This window comes from Lasioglossum baleicum, chromosome 4 (genome assembly GCF_051020765.1).
Source record: "Lasioglossum baleicum chromosome 4, iyLasBale1, whole genome shotgun sequence".
Classification (NCBI taxonomy): Eukaryota; Metazoa; Arthropoda; class Insecta; order Hymenoptera; family Halictidae; genus Lasioglossum; species Lasioglossum baleicum.
In genome coordinates, this window is record NC_134932.1 from 14,405,727 (window position 1) to 14,428,626 (window position 22,900).

General features: G+C 41.3%; 1 protein-coding gene across 2 annotated transcripts; it reads left to right on the forward strand.

Moving 5' to 3' along the window:
• Positions 1–1,111: 1,111 nt before the first annotated feature.
• Positions 1,112–22,197, forward strand: Root (ciliary rootlet coiled-coil, rootletin). 2 transcript variants are annotated; one of them, XM_076422473.1, is made up of 27 exons: positions 1,112–1,255; positions 10,733–10,825; positions 12,150–12,374; positions 12,673–12,875; positions 12,934–13,315; positions 13,386–13,538; positions 13,919–14,221; positions 14,441–14,677; positions 14,757–14,893; positions 14,957–15,117; positions 15,176–15,306; positions 15,576–15,938; positions 16,192–16,551; positions 16,613–16,805; positions 16,877–17,236; positions 17,293–17,478; positions 17,548–17,792; positions 17,864–18,079; positions 18,157–18,358; positions 18,404–18,528; positions 18,684–18,860; positions 18,925–19,032; positions 19,097–19,276; positions 19,354–19,566; positions 19,632–19,937; positions 19,996–20,379; positions 20,441–22,197. In XM_076422473.1, exons 1-27 carry the CDS (start codon positions 1,247–1,249, stop codon positions 20,720–20,722), a joined length of 5,934 nt encoding a protein of 1,977 aa, XP_076278588.1. In that variant the 5' UTR covers positions 1,112–1,246; the 3' UTR covers positions 20,723–22,197. The 2 variants fall into 2 exon arrangements, with proteins under 2 accessions (XP_076278588.1, XP_076278590.1); XM_076422475.1 differs by having other exon boundaries at positions 18,416–18,528.
• Positions 22,198–22,900: the final 703 nt, after the last annotated feature.

Consider the following 22,900-nt stretch of genomic DNA (forward strand, 5'->3'; position numbering starts at 1 on the left):
AGCGATAAATTAAAACTGAGATCATAAACAGTCCTGAAGATTCTGATAATCATTGTATCGAATGTTCAGAAGATTATTATTCAATCACATCTATATAAAGAAGATTGGATTTATTGTTTCGAATGCCTCAAATGGCTCCATGAAACATGTACAATGTACACTAATTTATGTAACATGTGTGGTAGAGAAAAAAAAGAATAGAAGTAAGGAGAAGAGGCTATAAATAAAGGAGTGCGTCTATCCGCAATTAGGAGTGCATCTAATTCCAGCCCCTAGGGAGAGATGCACTTTTTTCGACCTTTCTTAAACAGTATATTAACATATTAATATAAAAGTTTTACTCATTCAATGTTATATTTTATTAAATAGATTTAAATAAACAATTCAACTATGCCTGTCTACACTTTCAATTCTTTTTAATAAAATTTTTATAAACAGAAAACAAAATGTGGTGCATCCAGTAGCGCGTTATAACTAGTTGACTCCTTGGGCAAAGTAGAATTTCGGGGCCCCTAACCCCAACTAAATAACTTTATGAGAAAAACGTAGAATTTGGATCCTGGATCATGGTTTGTGTTCGGGGCTCCCTTTTGCTTGGGGGGGCCCAAGTTGCCCATAGGATAATGCGCCACTGGGTGCATCTATCCCAAAATTATCCTAATATATTTGATGTGCACTTTAGCCGCAGGGAATCTTGAAATATCGAGTAGAATAAGTTGCACAACGTCACCAATGTGTGGACCTAGACGAAGCTGCCAATCCGGTTGCAGGCAAAAATTCATGATGTTAATTGGCCGAAGGCTTGCGGATCGTAAATGAGGGTGCGTTTGATAGTGCGAGTACGTTATCACGAGACCGGCTCGTAGGCATCGTTAACTGACAAAACAAAGTTTACGGGCGATACCGAAATAGTCACCCCGTGTATCCTTTGCTCGCAACCCTCCGCAGATCCCGTGGATCATAGGGTGGTTCGAAGCACGCGATCACACGCGAGCCAGGATCACGGTAGCAGGAGCATCGCGACGCCGACGCCGACGCCAACGACAAGCCTCGACGCCGACGCCGCTGCTTCAGTGAAGGCCAGCCGTCCGTCCGCGTCGAACGCAACCGAACCTCGTTGTCCGTCGACAGGCCCCGAGGAAACTGTATCGCCGCCGAACCATCATCTTCAACATCCCTCTGACATTCCACCGGACATCCTCAACAACTGTCAACGTCCTCTCGCTGCGAAAACATCCTGCACAAAATGTCCCGGGTGAGCCGCAGCATTCGTTGTTTCCTCAAATTCGTACTTCTCACCTGGATAATTTTGCTCTAGCATCTTCTTTCGCTTTTCGATGATTCGTGTTTTTGTTCTTTTGATTGTTTAAGTCTTTTTCTATCGTTGTATCGAGTGGGGACATAATTTCTTCGTTCCCGTATTTTATTCAATTGTATTTCCGTTCTTTGTATTTGTTTTCTTTTGATAGTTTCTTCATTAATTTTATATATTTGTTGTCCCATAATCATGTTGGTCTTCCGAGAAGTATAAAATCGTACGAAGGATTAATTATTAAATTAAAATGACTTTCTCGAAGAGAAAATCGACGAAACCCTGGCGAAGGGTTGCGAGCTTCACGTTTGGTATTGAAGTTTGGAATTGCTTCTATCGATCAGGATCGTAGGTGTTTAACGATATACATAGAAAGCGTAGATCGAGGATCGTTATCAGTAGATTAGCGGGTAACCCAAGTGTGCCGGTGTCGGATATCGTTTGCTCGATTCCGCATGATCGTCGCTTTGCCTCGCTTTGGTACGCGTACACCGGGTCCGAGTTAATGGAAGGAGTCAATCAATCCACGCCGGTGCGAAACTAGTTAACTGCTCGCCGCTAATTATCTCGTTTCTCCCGGGGTTTATTGTTCAGCCCGTGTTGCGGAGATCTCGCCCCCGAAACGATCGAAGATACTATACTCCGGTGATTGATCGCGTGGCCGACGCTATCGAGCCGCCACTTCAGAATTAATTTCACTAGGAAACTTGTGCTCTTGCGGAAACGCGCTCTCCTCGCTGGATCGTGATTTGGAGATTCTCATGTTTGATTCGTCGCTTCGTAAAAATCATCAAATAAAACCACAAAATTGTTCATGAAATGCAAAAGGTTCATAGCTTTGTAAACGAGAACTAAGGTAGTCGTGAGTTCGAATGAGCGTTCAGAAAATTGAAAGATAGAATTGAGCAAGAAAAATTAATTTCACTAAGAAACTTGTACCCTCGCTGGATCGTGATCCGGGGATTCTCATGTTTGATTCGTCGCTTCGTAAAAATCATCAAATAAAACCACAAAATTGTTCATGAAATGCAAAAGGTTCGTAGCTTTGTAAACGAGAACTAAGGTAGTCGTGAGTTCGAATGAGCGTTCAGAAAATTGGAAGATAGGATTGAGCAAGAATGAGATTTTCAAATGTAGACCACGTCGTTTCTCGAGTCAGTTTTCAATCCAACCAAGAGCCCCATCGATTTCCACGTAGGTGAAACAGTCTCGTGGGTTGAAAATTGTGTTTCCGGTGTGCATATGAATAAATGATGGCCGGCTTCGATAATGCGTTGACCACTGTCCGGTTTCGCAGGGGCATGACGCACACTTCAGGGGCTTGTGTAGAATGGAATACAGTAATTGGGGCGGGTTTCGAAGTCGGGGTTGTTCTATCACGTGCCGCGGTCTCCCAACCATAGTCACCACGTGCTGACTAGCTTGTCGAGGTCGAGGACTGTCGCACGCGTTTCTTAAAGCAGCACTCCTGCTCACCTACTGAGCTTGCTCTCCTTCGGTGTTCACTGCTGTGTTGACCGTCAATCAGTTTTATTTAAAACATTTCTCCGAAAAAAGGAACATAACAAATATGATTTCTCCCTATTTAATTCTATGTATATTTTCCAATCCAGCCTAGAGAAACACAGATTCGTGTGCACCTCTTGTCATTTCAAGTACAAGCAAACCTCTTCAGGTGCCTCATTCACTCTGCGAAGACGCTGCCATTTTCCTCGAGGACGCCTTACGGCAGTCTGCAGACTTGCAACTTGTTCGGCTTGAGTTAAAAGGTTTAGTGCACGTAACAACCCGCGCTGCCTCGCTAATCAACCAAAGAGTCTAAACACGCTCTCTTTCCCTGAATTTTCGCGATTCTTATCGATAGACCTGGAATGAAATAGAAATCTATTTTCTTTCTCAATATGTTTAATCGGTTAAAAATAGTATAACAACACGGTTAAGCTCCTATAAACTTTTTACTGTTTCAAATTACATCTACGATTTTCGTCATAAACGCATAAAATCCGCTTTCTGCTTATCAATAACTAATTCCGCGCGAGTAAAAAGTGTAAAGAAACTTCTCCTCGAGTGGTCAAACAATGTTTCGTGCGTTTCGCACGCGCGATCAGCCCCACATATGTCGCCTTCGTGTGTTCGGTCGATAATGCTTAGCACCGTCATGCTATTGCACCGCAAAAACTGCTCGATTTTTCGCGAGAACCTACAATTAAACCGAGCGCTCCACTTTGCCCGTCATATTTCATCGGACAGCGTTCTTCCCCTGCAAAAACACATCAAAACGTTTCCTCTTCGATTCAAATCGATACGACAAAATTATAGACGCCGCACAAGCCTCATAAAATAGCACAAGCTCGATTAACTCCTTGCCGTAACATTTCCTTTACAGTTACAGTGATTGAAACTGATGATTAAGACTTTGTTCAAATCTTCACTACGAGTCTGACTCGTTAAAATACGACAAGGAGTTAATTTCGTGAAAATAGTTTCGTGCAACCGGTTCAATGAAAAAAGACTGCACCGAATAAAGATGATCGGAAACCTTGGTCGCCTAACCCTCGGCGTCTCCGCCGACACCATTTTATTGTAAAAACAAGGAGGTGCGTTAATCGGTTGGCAGACGGCGGATCACGTGTAAAGTAGTCGCTTCGAGGAGTCTCCTTCGACCCTCACAATCATTTGTTCGCGATGATGTGAAACGTATCGCGCGGCACGTGAACCGGATGAACGATGAACATTGACCGTGGTAATTTCCCCGGCTTCATAAGACGTTCACTTCGTCACGTCCAGCTGTCCTTATTAATAAATGAGCCGCCGATAGTGGTGCATTAATTTCCCGTCGAAAACGATATTAATACGACTCGCCGCCTACTTCCTCGAACGGACGGCAAAAATCGCATGACCGCGTGAATTATTATTACACAGCGGATTTTATGCATTTATGACAAAAATTAGTAGGTGTAAAATACAGTGCTGTGAATAATTACAAACTCACACTTATTTCCTGTATTTTTTCGTTATTATTTCTAAGAATCCACTAAGTAAGTGTTACTACATTTATGATGAGGTAGTACGACCTTTTCTATGTTAACAGTTTCTTGCTATCTCTTCTTCGTGCAATATAGTAGAGCTGAATGTTTCAAAACAAGGAGATTTGAGCTGTGAATATTTATAAACTCAGTCGTTGTTCATACCTTATTCGGAACGTTTCTGAAGTTTTGTCAGATCTTCTTAGTGATCGTAATATTACAGCAAGTCTCTAAAAGTATTTTTTTTAAGGATCTTTGAAACAATTCTGTACTGTACACTATGCCGTGTGACACGCAATTGAGTGATGTGGGAAAACAACGAATAATCAATTTGAAGAGCTGTGGGAAAAGTCAACGACAAATTGCGAGTATAATTAATAGATCCCAAAGTGTAGTTAAACATTTCTTGAAACTTGCTATTGAAAATTGCGGGAATATCAAGCGATTAGGACGATCTACACTCTACACGATTTTCGTCAACTGTAAAACGTGCAATTTTAAAGGAGATATTAAAAACTGGAACTTCTTCGTCAAAAATTGTAAGTCGATTTAACTTGAACTGCGATTCCAGTCTTGTAAGAAAGTGGGTTGCATATTCTGGAAGGTTTAAATATCAGAAATGTTTGTGCAAAAACCGCCATTACAAAAGCGTCATATTGACACTAGACTAAAATTCTCCGAAATATTCATTCAAAAAAATAGCATGTGGAGACATGTGATCTGGAGCGATGAAAAAAAGTTTGATCTTGATGAGCCTGATGGGTTCAATTATTATTGGCACGATTTGAGGAAGGAAAGAAAGATCATGTCGCGAAGAGCTCAGGGAGGTGGATCAGTCATGGTTTGGGCTGCCTTTAAAAACAATTTTAAGAATGAAATAGCTTTTGTAAACGGTAGAACGAATGCTGCTAGTTATCAACAGATGTTACACGACTATTTGTCGCCTTTTATAACATTAATAGAAGACGATAAAACGATTTTCCAGCAAGATAATGCTCCTATTCATACAGCATCCTCTACAAAAAAGTGGTATCAAGAGTTCGGGATCGAGCTATTACCATGACCAACCTAAGCCCTGATTTGAACCCCATCGAAAACCTATACATAGAGTATCCTTGCAAGGAAAGTTTATGATCAGGAGAAGCCACAAATAGAAAGTGTTATCGAACTTAAAAAAAAGAATAAAATCTCCTTGGGCAGATATTCCAAATGACATTTTAAATAAGCTATTAAGTATATTATAGTGTTCCTGATCGGCTCTTATATGTAATAAAAAATAAAGGAAAATGTACTAAATACTAAATGAAAGATATTAAAGTTAATAATGAGTCTATACTTATTCACAGCTTAAACAACAATTTTAAGAACAAATGCCATTTTTTCCAGATTTTTGAGGAACAAAACTATTATTTTTTGTTTGCTCGCTTTTATTTTGTATTAGAATACAAAAATGCATAAACGATTTCGTCAATTTTTCTTTCAGTACTATGAAAAACGTAAAAATATGGTTGAGTTTATAATCATTCAGAGCACTGTACTTTTACATTATTTTCAACCTATTAAACATATTAAGAAAGAAAATTAATTTCTATTCCGTTCCAGTTCGTTGCAATTCTGGTAGACAATTTTTATTTTGCCTAAAACCAATTGTTCTAACTTCTATGGGAAAAGGTTGAAACAATTGGATTTGCCCTTTACTTCTACGGGTCGGGACCCCATTAATTAACAATTTACACTCCGACGATAGATTCGGACTCCGCCAGTGAAATCGCGCGCAGCCCGCAGCACAGAATGATAGTGGCTGATAATCAGGCGCCGCTGATAAAAGACTCAAAGACCAATTCGCCCACAGAGTCTTCTATCTACGCGAGAATAGAAACTGAACATTGACCGTCATTAATTTCTGCGGCGGTATTGTTTCTTTTCTTTTTCTCCGCCTCGTTATCTTGTATCTACGTGACGTAACGACGGCGCGACGTTTAGGAGCTTTTTTAGAAGCTCGAACGAGATAAATCCATTTACATTGTTCCGCAAGTGATTCGGAACACGTCCGATTAATTTTCAAAATGCCGGTCGTATTCGAATCTAGCAAACTTGTCAGTAGCTAAAGAATGACAGTAGTTAATGAATTGTAGCTGCCGTAATGTCGCAAACATTGAATTTTCCGGGGTTGAACGGAACGATAAAAATTGATTTCGAATCGCGGAAGTTCAACGACTATGCGAGCGACCATAAATCAATTCGGTATTCGAAGAGTTTAATCGGAGCTCGTTCCGGCATGGTCAAGGACGAGTGGAGGCGTCCCTTTACAGAACTATGTGACCGTGAATTCCGTGTAGCCCGAATTCCCTCACGCTACACCCTTTCGCTGCACTTATCGGCGGTGTGTGCGATCGATATCACAACACCAGTGAAATTCTTCGAGATCTCGCTCGCATTCGGAAACTCGTAAACCTCCGATGAGTCCTTTTATCGAAAACGCATACCCTGTCTTCGACTTACCCACTAGAATATATGGTGAACCCCAAAAGATGTCTTCATAGTCAGTTACAACCAGAGTTTGCAACGGAAAAATCTGAGAATGATACCTGATATGTGTCAATGTGAAATGTGTCAGATTTTTTTCAGAATTTTGAATTCTCAATAAATGGGGAAAATAGGTGAAAACTGGTTTTTCGATTTTCTTGAATAACTACCCTTTCGGATGAGATATGGGGCTGAAACTTGGCAGAACGGGATCTTTTTGGGTAGGCTATCGAATTGTCCGGGTCGGGGGCGGATTTCTCCACCAAACTCAGGTATAGCCTTCCGATTTTGCGCGAACGATGAGCAATACTAATAATAACGAAAGTGAACCGGACGCGTTCCAGAATCGCTCGAAGCTCGACGCGATCTCGACTTTGTCCGGGGTTTGTGGAAAAAAGTAAAAAGAAGAGGATGGGTCGAGAGGCTGTCACTTCTCTGTTCTGTGTAAAACCGAGCATAGTTACACGGCTGCAGTGATGTATCCCAGCGTTGTCTCGTTATCACCGGTCCGGGATAACGTGAGAAAAGTGGGAGGAGACACGAGGGTGGAGGTGAAGACTCAATGACCCGATAGTCTGCAAAAATCTCGTTTAGATAGGAGAGACGGGCAGCTCAATCCGGTTCGAGCGTTTCCTTTGCCCCGTTTTCACACACGGGAGCCCATCTTGTTCGGTAGCCCGAAAATTTCAGAAACGGCAAACTAATTTTCAATGGTCGAGAATTTCCGAATTTTGTCTTCAATAACACGATTATCTGAAACGGATAATATTTTGGATTTTGAAGACAGGGCCGTGAGGTAGATTTTCTCAGTACGACGTAACCCTTCTTAATGCCGCCCCTTAAATCTTTTTTCTTTTAAATAACCTTCGATTGTGATTTAAACTGATTTTATTTAAAATAAAAATATTGTATAAACTACTTTGCAATAATGATATGAACCATATCAACTATAACAACCTACTACAGTTTCACCCTTCTAACTTGAAGTGAATGGTTCATTCAGAGAATTCAGGGTAATGTGCAGAATATAATTGAGAGAAATTCATTTGAAATTTATTCTCCTCTTACGTCATTTTGCGTAAAGATTTTTAATTATCGAATGGTTCAAATTGTATTTTGATTTTGCTGCTTATGCCGCCCCCTTATGGAGCCGCCTCTCTGCATCATAGTACGGGACGGCCCTGTTTGAAGGATTTAAAGTACTGTTACTTTATAGCGAAAAAATTTTCTAGGATCGCACAGGATCGCTGTGGAGCGATCCGCAGTCTAACTAGACCCGATAAATTTTGTCTCGACCGCGATAGGCGCCGAGGGGTAAAGGAGGCAGTTTACCGAAGCGTAACGAGGCTCATTAGAGGCGGTCGTTCGAATCGTAATTGGAAAGATTGATTTACGGAAAGAAAGTTCGCCGATGGGTTCGACGAATTCCATCGCCTCCGCGGCGGGGCTTCCCTGATGCCGGGCAATTACGTGAGTTTCTGAACTCGATATCGCGGGACACGTGATCGAAAACCGGCGGCGTGAATATACGAACGAGAAAAGTTTCCGGGCGTCGTGTTCCCGACACCCCCTCCCCGACTAATTGTTATTACTATCGACGCGAAGGATCGACTGTGGCCGAGACAGAGAGAAAGAGCACGCTGGTTTTATCTCGTCGCGATTGTTAGTCCAGCTGCGGGATTCTCAGGGGGTTGCTTGAAACGCTTCCTCGTTCGTTGAACTCGCCCGGTGCCATTTTCCGAGGTTCCTGCTGCCAGCTCCAGACTATTTAAAATCACCTAATTGCTGATAGATCCCTGTCGAACCCTGAACATGATGTCGAGTCTTCATTTTTCTTACGTTCTATTCATAGCATCAGTAACGCTGCAAGTAGTTCTCTTTCTCAAGATAGATGACGGTTCGATGTATAGTCTCTTCCTTATCATTAGACTGCGGATCTCTGTGCAAAAGAAAAATTGTCTGCATCAATAATGAGACAACAACAACAACAAATTGCACCATCCCTTTTTTGTCATAAATGTATAAAATCATTTGGCTTCCGGTGGACCAAAACTGTGGAATACGGGCCGAGTAATTCGATGTTGCAAGAAGAGGTGAAATAAAAGCGAGGGAACACTTTGGACCGCAAAGGGTTAACGATTTTGCGGCTCGCCTCTCCGCCACGCCGCGTTTAAACTTGTGCGCACGAAGTCGTAGAAAAGTTAGGACAGTGTATTCGAAGGGTGATATCCTCGCGAGAACCCGGGTTCGCCATATACATATCGATTGGTGCCATTCGGTGCCTGGCAGTGGGTCGTGCTTCTTCTACTTCCATTCGCCCAGACACCGGATACGACAAACCTCTGCCAGCCGAAAGAGGAACAATCGAGGGAGGAACGCCTCTGCGAGCCACGTCCCGCCCGCCGAATCGTTTCCACAGACAATTAGGATGCCCTCGTACCCTAACCTGGGACGATCGCCACCTAGACGCAGTGTCTGGGACCTGCGAAACATTTTAGAGTAGGGTTCGACCCTCAGAAAGCTGCAGGAAGCTCTGTTTTCGAAAGACATCCCCTAATTTAGACCTAGGTACAGTGCCTAGGACTTGTGAGAAACTTTAGGATCCGGGAAAATAGGATTGGGAAAACTGGAATCCTTTATCCCAGATCTAGGACAACGTTATCAATTCAACATCATAGACACAGTGCGTAGGATTTATGAAAAATTGCACGTCCTATAAAAATAACGATCGCTTCCTGGATGCAGTGTCTGGGACCTGCAAAACATTTTAGAGTAGGGTTCGACCCTCCGAAAGCTGCAGGAAGTTGGCTAAGCTCTGTTTTCGAAGGAAATTCCTTAATTTAGACTTAGGTACAGTGCCTAGGAGTTGTGAGAAACTTTAGGATCCGGGAAAACAGGATTGAATCCTTCGGAGAAGTAACTGACTTCTGTTTTTCTGAGCAGATCCCCTATCCCAGACCGAGGACAACTTTATCAATTCAACATCGTCCTATAAGAATAGAATTGAACCCGTTAAAGAAGTAGCTAATTCCTAGTTTTCGACGAAGCTAGGTCCTTCACCCCAAGTTGTTTATTAATTAAGTTGGTCTTGGGGTAAAGGACATCCGTCGAAAACTAGGAATTAGCTACTTTCTTAAAGGCTTCAGTTCTATTTTTATGTCTGTGCCCATAATGTTGAATTGATAAAGATGTCCTATAGGTCTGGGATAAAGGATCTCCTCAGAAAAACAGAAGTCAGTTACCTCTCTGAAGGGTTCAATCCTGTTTTCCAGGATCCTAAAGTTTCTCACAAGTCCTGGGCACTGTACCTAGGTCTAAATTAAGGGTCTAAATTATAAATCTAAATCAAGGCCATCTTAATTAACGAACACCTTGGACACAGTGTCTGGGTTAGATCTGGGAATCAACTCCTAAGCTCTAAAAAGATTTACCCTGTTCATCTGGAAAAAGAAGACGTGGTTCCGAGATGGGTTTTTATTTTGTAAAGAGAGTTTGAAATTCATTTAAACGGAACAACTCGGTATAACGTCGCGGGCTTGATAACGATATACTTTTCCAACTGTTTGTTGCTTTTACCAGCACAGATTAAGCTGACCTAGCGAAACAGTGACTGGTTTGAAATATATATATGTACGTGCCGCGGAACGCGAGTCATGTCAGCTTGATGTTGGTTTATTTATTATCGTCCAGTTCTTTTCTTTTTCCTGTTTATCAATTCAAATGATAATTCATCGGCAGAAGAAGATTCCGTTGGCAATGAGACCAGTGAACACGATCTTTCCCCTTGCGCTAATATATATCCCTCGAACAACCTCGCGAAATAATTTACTTTTTTCTGTTTATTTATTGAAAAAATTCTCTGTTCCAGTCATTGTCCAAAGGCATTCCCCAGCTCTCGACGAGAGGACAGATGGAAAGGCGGCGGCCACCGTTTCTTAGAGGGCCTAGTAAGACGAAAGAGGTATTTCTCAGCCTTGAAACATTTTTTAACATTTAAACATTTCTTATCAATAATTAAAGTACGGTTATGCAACAAGAATTTTCTGCGTCGGATACAAGAAATATAGAATCCAATTTTCCTGCTATTTTACATTTCGCCTACCCAATTTTATATAACAAATACATTTAAATCCAGAGTCTAATTATAATTAACGTTTACATCCCTCGATACTATAATCAACAACGAATTATACAAATTATAAATACTTCTGTAGATTAAATTAAACGTTGCACATTAAATGATGCAACTGTATGCAGTTTTTCTATTCATTTTTAGGGGACTACCAAATTATTCGTGATATGTTTTTCATTCTAAAGCGCATCTGGCCTAATTGGGACTAACCGACGTTCTAATAAAATCCCGGAACTTCGTTATATTTTTAATCAAAGTTCGGTTAAACTACTTCCCAAGCGCTAATTGCATGGGCGTTTGAAATTCGTGCAGCGTGGCTGCACTATGCAGACGCATGCTATTGTGAAACCGCATGTTGCATATGTGTGGAGTGTGGATTCGTGTGTGAGCGATTTCCATGCACCCTGCCAACCGGCGGTAAACAGTAAACAGAAACATAACCTCAATGATAAACACGAAACTTCATGACTGTTTTAAGAAATGCGTTGCTTCAGTATAACGCATTTACCATTAAGAGATAAATAGAAATGCGCTATAGATATCGATAATGAAACACTACTTACAACGAGGGGAAGATATTCTCTTTATCTAAATATAATCGTAATGTCAAATATTTTTTAACCTCGCAACGATGCACTTATGCGCTCTTAATCTGCCAAACGAATGTAATATAGGAACGTTGTTGAAAGGTATACGTCTCTAAGTATTGGAATATTATTTTATTGCGTAATACCGGATGAGCCGAAATTCAAAGTGGAATTTTAATGTTTATTTTCTCTCTGTCTCACCCTGTATATTACATTTATATTACATTTAATTAAGGAGGTAGATTCCGCCTTCTTATTTCTAGATAATACAAAGATGGAGTTTTTTAGTAGTGAAAAACACTAGATAAAATCAAAGTCATATTTTTACATTTACAAGGATTAATTTTCATTATTCAACAGCTGTCGTAGCTTTATGCTTCCGAATAAGGCAAATTATGCCTCATAAACGTAAAAAGAGGACTTTTGAGGGCAACTGCAGCCTAAATTGATTCTCTATCTAGCACTTTTGACTACTGAAAAATCCCTTCTTTTCATTATCGAGAAATGAGAATTTCCTAATCCTGGAAACAAGACTATCCCCTTAACTACATATCTGTCCCTTTAAGACGGACAAGAACACAAGCAGTAAAATGGATTCGTCACGGAGTACTGCCAGTGGTATGGGGGAACACAAGGACGATGACGATCTATCGCCAGATGCACTGGTCAGACAAAATTTTGAACTGCGTCATCGTCTCGAAGAAGAGGCTGCCAATTACAAGAGACGGCTGGACACATATAGACAAGCACAACAGCATCAGGCGGCTCTTGTTTCCCGTTTACAAGCCAAAGTACTGCACACACTCTGCCCCTATAGTCTATACTCTATACTCTGCCCAACGAGACAAAGCAGTGAATGTAAATACAGGGTGGTCCTCCTAAATGTAGCTACCTAAATATCTCTTTTATTTGAAATTACTAGACTGCAGATGTTTATGCAATAAAGGAGATATTTAGGTGGTTACGTCTAGGTGGACCACTCTGTATAGCCAGTATAGTTGAAGTTACAACTGTCTCATTGGACAGACCATAGTAATTGATGAATGCATTGTTTTCGCTGAACAGAGAGCTAACAAACCATACTTGCAGGTTTTACAATACAAACAAAGATGTTCAGAGCTGGAGAACCAGGTGGCAGAGACCAGCGCATATGATTCTAATAAACTGTCCAGTTCTATACCAGTGTTGCCCACTCCACTAGACGCAGCGCATCAAACATTAAGGGACATGCGCGAAGAACAGATTCATGATTTAGACACAGCCTTAAAAAAGCTTGCAGACGAACGCAAAAGGTAATCCAGTAATAGCGTGAACACTCTGTGCATACTTAGAAGTACCATTTTGTCTTAGGTGTGAAAAATTGTTGCAACTCAACACAACGCTCAAGGACCAACTAGAAGAATCGCATCAGACAAACGAGGCACTAACCAACGATCTACAAAAATTGAGCAACGATTGGGACATACTAAGAGAAGAATTAGCGATCAAAGAAGATGAATGGAGAGAAGAAGAGCAGGCGTTCAATGATTATTATACTTCAGAGCACAATAGATTGTTAAACCTCTGGCGCGATGTGGTCTCCGTGAAACGATTATTCGCAGAGATAAAATCTAGTACGGAAAGAGATCTGTCGAAAATGAAGAATAATATTAATTCTACCTTTAACGACGTTTCATCGGCTTGCAGCAACATAGGCTTTGCTATGAAGATGCAAGCAGCTGTGCAACCAATGGTAAACTTACGAAGGACCACAATCTTCATACAATTTATTGGACATTGTAATTGTTGAAGGCAATTTTTAGATATCGCAGCAAGTTCACCATGCGCAGGAACAGGTAGCGTCAGACTTGAAGATTGAGTTGTCATCGCTGAAGCAACAGTATGACGTTGTTCAACATGAGAACCGCATGAAGGAAGAGAGAATCAACCAGCTTATTCGTGATGTTCACACTTTGGTAAATCATTGGAGTGAAGCATAGTTTATACGTGTCGTACATAGTGTAATGATTAGACAGCAGATCTTTATGCAAAATAAGAATGTTTTGCCTGAATTGCAACAAGCTGGAACGACATAGACATTTATTTTCTTTCCTAATATGTTTCATAAGTTGAAAATAGTACAACAGTATTTTTAAATTTTTCTAATGATCTTGCTGTTTTAAATTACATCTACTCATTTTTGCCATAAATGCATGAAATCCACTGTCTACTAATAATGATAAACTGCGAATTTTATGCATTTCTAAAAAATGTCTATTTAGCTCTGGTATCTTGTAATTAATACAAACAACTTCTACGTTGCATAAGAATCCTAGTGATAAGTTTGCTCTGTTAGGAGGAGAGATGCGTGGAGGCAGAAACGGAAATGCAACGTAACGTGCGTGCCCAGGACGACGTTGAGATCCTGCAATCCGCGTTGAGAGACATAGCGCACGCGGTGATCCAGGATGCAGAAGCTCGCGAGATCGAGAGCACCCAAGGACCCCCTCATCTGCATTTAACACCCAGCGTCCCGATCCCCCAGAAATCACCGAAAAGAGGTACAAGAAGCAACACCATCCCAGCGTTTGCTGAAAGTACGATCAGTGCTGTGCAAGCAGCGCTGCATAAATATCAGTTGACTATACACGAGCTTCAGGTGTGAAGATTTTATATTCTATACTTTTGGTAAATCGAAGCAGCGTAAAGCTATGTCCACACTGGAGCAAGATCCAGCTACGTTCCGCCGCCTCTTGTTGCCTTCTTAAAAAAGTCGACGAGAAGTTGCTCGATGTCGCTTCAATGTGCACATAGCTTAATTCGTCCTCCGAGGAGCTCACAGTGCTCTATAATAATCTGTTTCGCTGCCTGGGGATAGGTGAAACTGCAAAGCAATAAAGAACAGTTGGTGGCGACCCGGAAACAATGCGAGAACGCGGAAGAAACTATGAAAATCTTGGAGAAACGTGTGCAGGAATTAATCTCCGAACTGGATGCGGCTCGATCGAAGTGTTCGCAGCTGAATCAAGAGAAGGACATGTTGCAAAAAGGTCTAGACACTGTGAGAGTGGAAAAGAATGCGCTAGACAAGAGTAGAGTCGAAATTAACAGCATGGTATACGATTTTTCACTATCGTACGAAGCATGTACGCATCTTGTTGATAGTGTACAGAGACACGGGATGCTCTTTTCAGATGGAGAATTTGAACAACGATTACGAAAAGATGCAGAAGGCCAACAATAAATTACAGAAGCTCTGCGATAGTCTTGAGGATGAGAAACTGTATCTGCAGAGCGAATTGAACAGAGTTTCCAAAGAAGCGGAGTTAAGGTGAATATTGATTGTTGTTTGGTAATCTTGCCGATTAACACTGATTTTATGTTGATTTATCAGGGAGATTAATCTCCGTTCAGAAGAAGATAGATGCAGTAAAATGAGAGAGGAGTTGTTGACTCTGCGGGAGGAGTTAAACAAAGCCTATTTAAGCAAAGACATGTTGGAACAGCAGAAATTAGAGACCGATGGTTTGATTTCTCACATCGAGAAGAACAAAGGTAATCTTCTCTGAATAATTGTTGCTTATAATTCTTTATTAACTAAATTATTATGCAGGCGACTTGGAACTGGAGTTAGAACGCGTGATATTGGAAAAGTCGGACGTCCAAGAAGTCCTGATGAAGTTGGAATCGGTTTGCAGTAATCACGAGCAGGAGAGACATCGGCTGCAAGAGGAGCTGAAGAAGGTATTAAAGATTATTTGAACTCTGTATCCCGATTTTTAACCGTGATGACTAGACTGCGGATGTTTATGCTATTTTCAATTTTTGTAGGCAAATTTTAAGAAAGCGAAATCATGTAATATTTTATTTTCAATGGTAGCAGTCTTTGTAGGTCTGAAATAAATCAAAATCGTACTAAATTCTGTGGAATTCTATTTTCTAGCATTTTTTTAAACATTTTTTGAAGCCAAAAATGCATAAAGATCTAGTGATGACGGATTTCCAAATTTCAGGTGACAGACGAGAAGGCGAAATTGGCGAATCAGTGTACGGATCAGCAAGGTGATTTAGGCTCCCTGAGGAAGGAGCTGCTGCAAGCGGAGCAAATCAGGCTGGATTTGGAATCGGAGAAGGCTACGTTGAACGAGAAAGTGAAATTTTTGGAGATCGAGAAGGAGAAGACCGAAATAGAATTGGCGCAGGTCACGCGAGAACGTGGAGACCTGAGCAATCAATTATCGGTTCTAGCGAGGAAGAAGGAGACCTTGAACGAGGAGCTGATGAGACTCAGACAAAGATTGGAGCAAGCAAACGAGATGAATGGGAGGATCAACCGGAACTTGGAAGATCTGATAAAGGACAACGAGGAGAAACAGGTTTGTCGTTGTACTTCCACCGAAGTTTAATTAAAGAATTAAAGAATACCGATAATTATTGGTAGAATTTTGAGAAAGTGGAATTAAGTAAAATCTTATTTTCAGTGGTCGTAGCCTTTTTAGATCTGGAATAAATAAAAATCGTACCAAATTCTATCAAATTTTACATTTTAGCATTTTTAAAAAATTTTCAGATGTCATAAATGCATAAAGATCCGCAGTCTACTTATTAGTTTTTGACACGGTTTGGCAGGTGCTTCTGGAGACCAACGAAAAAGAAGTGCAGCGATTGCAAGAGCAGCTTGCATCGATGCGCAGCGAGAAGGAAACCTTGGAGGGTGTCCTGTTCGATACGCAAACTAACCTAGAGAGTATGCACATGAAAAAGACGCAGCTGGAGAAGGAGCAAAAAGAACTGTTAGTTAACAAAGAAAGTCTAAAGGGACAAGTAGAAAGACTGATGAAGGATTTGGAAAACAGCGAGAAACGGGCCAAGGAAATGAAGCAGAGTATGACGCAGCAAAGCGGCGACCAAGAGGCTGAATTCCATCATATTATCTCCAACTTGAAGAAACACAGCGAGGATAATATTAAGAAGCTGAACGAGGAGAAAGTAAGAACTTCGCGTGTGCACGATTGGCGGAAAGCTAAATTGACTGAATTTATTTTTGCAGGAACAGGTCAAGATAAGTCTGGAGAAGCGACTTCAGCAGTCGATGTTACAACTAAGCGGTGAGAAGAACAACGAGATCAACCAATTGCAGCAGAGAATAGACGAGATGCAGCAACAGATGGAGAACTTGTGTCAGCAGCACGAGGAGGTTCTTCTTAGAGCGGAGAATGACAAACAGCAGGCTCTTTTGATGGGTAAAAATATACTAAGCTGTATCAGATCGGTTGTATTAAAAATCCTAATTTTATTCAATACATTTCCTCAGCTCATCACGATCAACAAGCGCTGATGGAGAAGCTCGAGGGTGTTCTGCGAGAAATGGAAGAAGAGAAGAACAACGTGGAGAGGATAAAGAGGGAGGCCGCGTCGCGTGCCGAACAGGAGCGCAACAATACGAAACAATTGCGCGACGAGTTGAATCGTTTGAAGACGAAGTTGGACGAGACTAAGTTGAAATCCGACGAAGAGAGGATAAAGCTTGATCTGAAGATAGAAGAGCTGTGGAAGGAACGGGAATCGGCGCAGAGAGAGTCTGAAGAACTGCAAGTTCAATTGCACCTGACTGAGGATAGGGTGGACAGTCTGCAAAATCAGCTGCACGAGACTGTTCGAAAACTCAAAGATGGTAATTTATATTAACGCTTGGTTGTTGATTGCTTACCAATAATTACATACTTCCAGTTGAGACTCTGAACGAAAGCCTGCGCAAAGAGCTAGTGGATGTCAGAAGGCAATTAGCAGACTCCACGTATGAGAAGGAAAAGTACCATAACAGCAATAAAGAACTGCGGGAGCACGTTAAACGCATTGAAAGTGAAAAGAGAGAACAGAGTAGGACGTTGGAAGAGTCGTATCAGAAGATTGCAGGTATATCGTAGCGACTATACATTGTAAATGGCTGTAGCGTCTTATTAATTAATATTTTTGATTGTAAAGCTCTGGAGGACATGAAAGTAACCATAGACGCAGAAAGATCGCGTCTTCAGGCGCAGCTACGGGACATGGAACGAGAGACTTCGCAGCTGCAGAAACAATTACGGTTTACACAGGACGAGTTGCAAAAGTCTCACGATAGCAACGCGCAAGCACAGAGCGATGAGAAAGAGCTGCAAGCTCGACTGGCGAATGAGACAGAGGAGAGAGAACGGCTGCAGTTGCAACTGCATCAAGTAAAAAAACAGGTATCTATTTTGTTCGCCTGTTTTACATATTGCATTCTATATTTGTTCATCTGCCAACTATTTTTGGTCAGTTGATAGATGTGGATAACAGTTTAGAAGCCACCAGACAAGAGCTTGGAAGACTGCGTTCGCGTGCTGACGAGGAAGATGAAAGATGGCGGACGAGGGAGCAAGAGTTGCTGGTTAGACTGGAGGACTGTCGATGTAGGGAGAGAAAACTCGAAGATCAGAAACATAATTTGGAAGTTTGCTTGGCTGATGCTTCCCAACAAATTCAGGAACTGAAGGTAATATCAAAATTAATCTAATTAAATAAATCTAGAAAATTGATTGAGTACTGTTTTTTGTTGTATGTGCTGTTTAGGCGCGTCTCGGAGGATCTGAAGGACGAGTCAGAGCCCTGGATGCTCAGTTGTCTCAGCTAGAAATCGCGAAGAAGGAAGCAGATCAGAAATTGAGTAGCGTGGGTTCTACCTTGCGACGTATCATTGGTATTCCGATGGACGGAAGCGTGAACATGCCGTTCAAATTGATGAGTCCTTCGAGAAGATGGAGTCCTGCAAGAGGTGAGTAGTCGATTGATTGACATAGAAGATTAATTAATCGTTTAGCTGATGTTTCAGCTCAAGAGCACACTGACTCCGGCAGAGACGCGATATTCGATGTCGATCCTGAAGCAGTTAGGAAGGGCGTGCGGTCCTTCATGCAACAAGTGGCGCAAATCGAACGCGAAAGGGTAATTGCTGTTTCCTTCGGTGAATTTCCTACAGATTTCTTTTGGCCAGAGTTTTTAGCAATTAAATTAACAGCAAATGATCAAAATGAAAAGCAAATTGTAGAAATGGTACGCCGTCCGAGCGTAAATTAGTTTAAATTTTGTTCGATCTCTAGGATGACTACAAAACGGAGCTGAGCAACTTGAAGAAACAGCTGACAGAAACTCAAGAGATCCAGAACAAGTCAGACTCCCAAATAAACACGCTACTGGCCAACATCAGAATGCTGCAAGACGAGAAGAACTCATTGGAAATGAAGCTGTCTCAGAGGCAAGGCAGTTACGACATACAGGTATATTTTGTTTATGGAGCTTCGGTTGTAATTTTTAAGTCGTTACTGATGGGTATCTTTTAAGTTGAACGCTTTGCAACAAAAGACAGAGGAATGCGAGCAGCTGCGCGAGAAGCTGGCGAACCTCGAGCTAATAATCAACAGTGGCACAGAAGAAAAGATACAGTGCGAGGTAAAGCCAAACAATTTTCTTTCGAGAAAGCGCTTCTATTTTTGAATTGTTTTATAATTTACAGGACAAGCTGGAGAAAATGAAGCAAGCTCTCAGTCGAGTGGAAAACGAGAAGCGCAGTTTGCAAGAGGAGCTAAACAGGAGCGAGTCTCGAGCTACCAAATTGGAATTACAGAGAATGTCATTGGAGGGTGATCTCCAGAGACTGCAGATGATGTTCCAAGAGAAGGAAGCAAATATTCATGTACGTGAATTCAGCGTACAACTTTTAAACTTGTTCATCAATCTTGAATTACATTATTTTTTTAAATAATTGTACAGAAGCTGCAAGAAAGAAGCGAGACTCAGAACAGAGCCATGGCAAGCTTAGAGGAACGCTGTGCTTCGTTGAAATCAACAATAGAACAGTTAAACATAACTTTAGAGAAAGCGTCCAACACGGAAAGCGAGTTGAAGAGTGAAATTAATTCTCTGCAGCGCAACGTTCTAGAATTGACGACGACTTTGCAGACGTCCAATGAGAAAACCAAACAGGTACTTCTTTATATTTAAAAGAATTGCAAGAAATCATTATTTTCATCGATTTATCATTGTTCCAGTTGCAAAAACAACTGACCAACACCGAAAACGAGCGAAGAATTTTGACGGAGCGCGTGGAGTCCTTGCAGCAGACACTGAGCGAGCTGAAACGAACGAACCAGTCGCTAACGGATCAAATAAATCGAATGCAGAATGAGCTGGCTAACAACGAGGTGCAACGTTGCACCTTAGAGTCGCAGTTGAGGATAGCCAGTTTTCCGCAGGAGGAAACAACGAACAAAGATGAGGAGCTGATGCGTCAGTTGCAGGCTGCGCAAAGAGAAAGGAGCGAAATGAGAGGAAAGCTGGATGCGCTTAGCGACAAGGTAGATATTTTACGGTCAATCAACAACCATCACGCATTCTTTCATAATAACGTTTTAGGTGAAGATGTTAGAAGCTGATAAGCGTAATTTAGAACGCCAAGTGTCATTTGCTAAGTCGAGCAACGTTCGCAGCAAGAGTTACGAGAGGCCAGAGAAAGCGCACACGGAGCTGTTGGGTACCGGTTTCGACGTGGACCATTACGAACAAGAGAACAGGGAATTGAGATTGAAAGTCCGCAGATTGGAGACTCAGCTGGCGGAGAAGGAAGCAGAACTGATAAGAATGAAGTCTAGCTATGTTCATACTCATTCGATGTACGATTATAGTCGGGATAGATCGGGAGAAGTCGAGAGACTCAGGGCTGCACAGCTGCAGGCGGAGAAATTGTTGGAAGCAAGGGAGCAGAGTCATCGTCAGCAAGTGCTGCGTCTGGAAAATCAGGTAGTGATTATCCGCATTCTAAGATTGAGAATGTCATTATAATTTTGATTTTTCCGAACAGATTCAATTACTGCGGGAACAACTGAATCAAGAGATAAAACGCAGACAATTGTATGTGCTGAGAAGTTCAAGGGCTGGCAGGGAGATGCAACAATTGAGACAAGCTTTAGGCGATTCATTGAGAACAGTGGCTCAAGACCCGTCGCTGGACGCAGTGTTATTGGAACACGAAGCCCGTAAGCTCGACTCGACCTTGACGAGTACCACGAGCTTACCGCCGTCTTTGGCTTTACCACCACCATCGTCGTACGACAGATCTTCCACGCCGGCACAGCTTAAATAAATTATCGCTCCGTTTCAGACTGAATCAGACTCGAAAACTGCCAATGTTCAATCGTCAGAAGAATAGTGTACAAACGATTCTTGCATTCGCGGAAGCATTCATTCTAGTCCCAAGTGTACTTAAACGATTCATCCGAAGGTTAGTGACCTTTCGCCTAAGCTCCACTTTCGTTCGAACCCTCCGACTGCCGTATTTTGGTCACACTTTTATTCGAATCTTTTACCGTCGTTATTTATAAATTCTAGCGAAGAATTTTGATCGCAGTGTCATTCGGATGGGACTTTAATGGGTCAACAAACGTTTTGTTCGCAACGAGAGAAGGAAATAGTGGTACACTAGTATCTCGTGTCGACAATAGTATTCTTAACGTAACAACTAGGTTTTAAATAATATCCATTAATCCATACTTCATTAGACAGTAAAATTCTCGCAGAAGAATGGATTCGCTCGTAATCTCTGGTTCTGCAACTGGAACACATCTTATCGAAATCTTTGTGTACCCTCTTTTATACAAATTCGGAAGCGAAGATCAAAGTTCTACCGATGGTACAGTATGATCTCGTAACTGAGACAGTTCTTCCTTCTCTTTTAGAAACAATTTCTATATCATTCGAAAAATTGTCTAAGATGTTAAGACTCACGGAATCGTACTTTAATCTCAGTCCGTCCATGCGTTTACGATGTTCATCGTATTTCCGTGTATAAGTTAGTATTTTATTGATTTTAGCGTTAACGGCTGTTGATTTGAGAATATAGATCCGGATTGCCAAGCGTGCGCTTATGATCCGTATAATGGAAAGCACTTTCAGAGTAAGTTGTACTGGCAAGAGTAATGCTATCCTCGGTCTCGTTCACGAGACCGAAGAGAATCACAAAACAAAAGCATTGTAGAGATATGCTTCTGATAGATGAGTAAACTGGAGTCTACCGTAGACATAGGAAGTAGAACATGGTATCGTAGAAGGAACTATCAAAGGGACAACGTACACGCGCGGGATTGCATCGACGAATTGGATTGTGTCTATTCTTTATCGTTAAGAATATAGACATCTAATCCAGCCGAAAAAATATTTAGCTGGCTTAAACCGAGCTGTACTGTTTGCGGATCATGGAAAAGTTTCATGTGTTCGAAGATCATCATTTTCTTTCCCAGATAACGTTCTATTGCGTTAGTATTCTCGCGCACCGTTTGAGAACTTCATTGATGTGGTATTATTTTACAATAGCGATCACAACATAATTGTAGATAATTTATGTGCCGGTTGTATTCATGTATACAACCATCCATTTTTATAATTGTATGAATATTCGTCTACTTGAATCGACGTAAAGATTCTACCAGGAGCTTTTTTAATGCTAGTCACGGAAAACCAACGTTATCGCGTTTCCTATTATATATGATTATATTATATGTTAATTAATGTTCACTTTTGTAGAACTACTATATATACGGATAATAAATAAACTATTGCAAACTTCGTGCTCGTTTACTTAAGATAGAAAGTTTGCTTAACCATTGGAGAGCAATTGTTCATTTCTTGTCTTTATTAATTATATTGTTAAATTTCATTTTCTGTTAATAATATATATATATATAATAATAATAAATTAAAGCTGATCACTAGACTAGTTGGGTGAAATATAAAACAGTAAAAGATTTAAAAAATTCAAGAATGTTGTAAAGGGATGAAGTCAATTTTTATGTTATTCCTGCTTCCCACGATCAATGCAAAACATTTTTATTTTGCATAAAAATTCGCAGTCTATACATTAGTAACCAAATTTAGAGAAGGGCTGAATTTTGGCCATTTGTCCGCACTGTGCAACAACGATGGATGCTGGTGGGGGAGTTGTCTCGATTGAGACAAAAATGCCCAACCCTGGCCTACACATAAAAGGCAGCGGGGGGCCACATTTATTAGAATAGGGTTCCTGGGTCCACCGTCCACCACGCAGTAATATCTAGGGACGGCCGTGAGCGTTTTGTTACATACAAGCCACTTCGCCTTGTATGGATTTCCTTCGCATTTCGCCAACCATGGCATAAAAGAAGGATCCGACAGCCACAGTGTAGGTACCCCAACTTTGTACTTCACTGACGCTAGAATCGTCGCGTATGCGCGCGCAGCCCGCAGCCCGCAGCCCGCCCAACGGCTCAACGTCTGCAACGGCCCAATC

Bases quoted from the DNA above. Each gene is read 5' to 3' on its own strand.
- Root (XM_076422473.1), top strand. The intron at 18,529-18,683 runs GTAATTGCTGTT...TTCGATCTCTAG, and splicing joins CGCAAATCGAACGCGAAAGG to GATGACTACAAAACGGAGCT. The intron at 20,380-20,440 runs GTAGTGATTATC...TTTTCCGAACAG, and splicing joins TGCTGCGTCTGGAAAATCAG to ATTCAATTACTGCGGGAACA.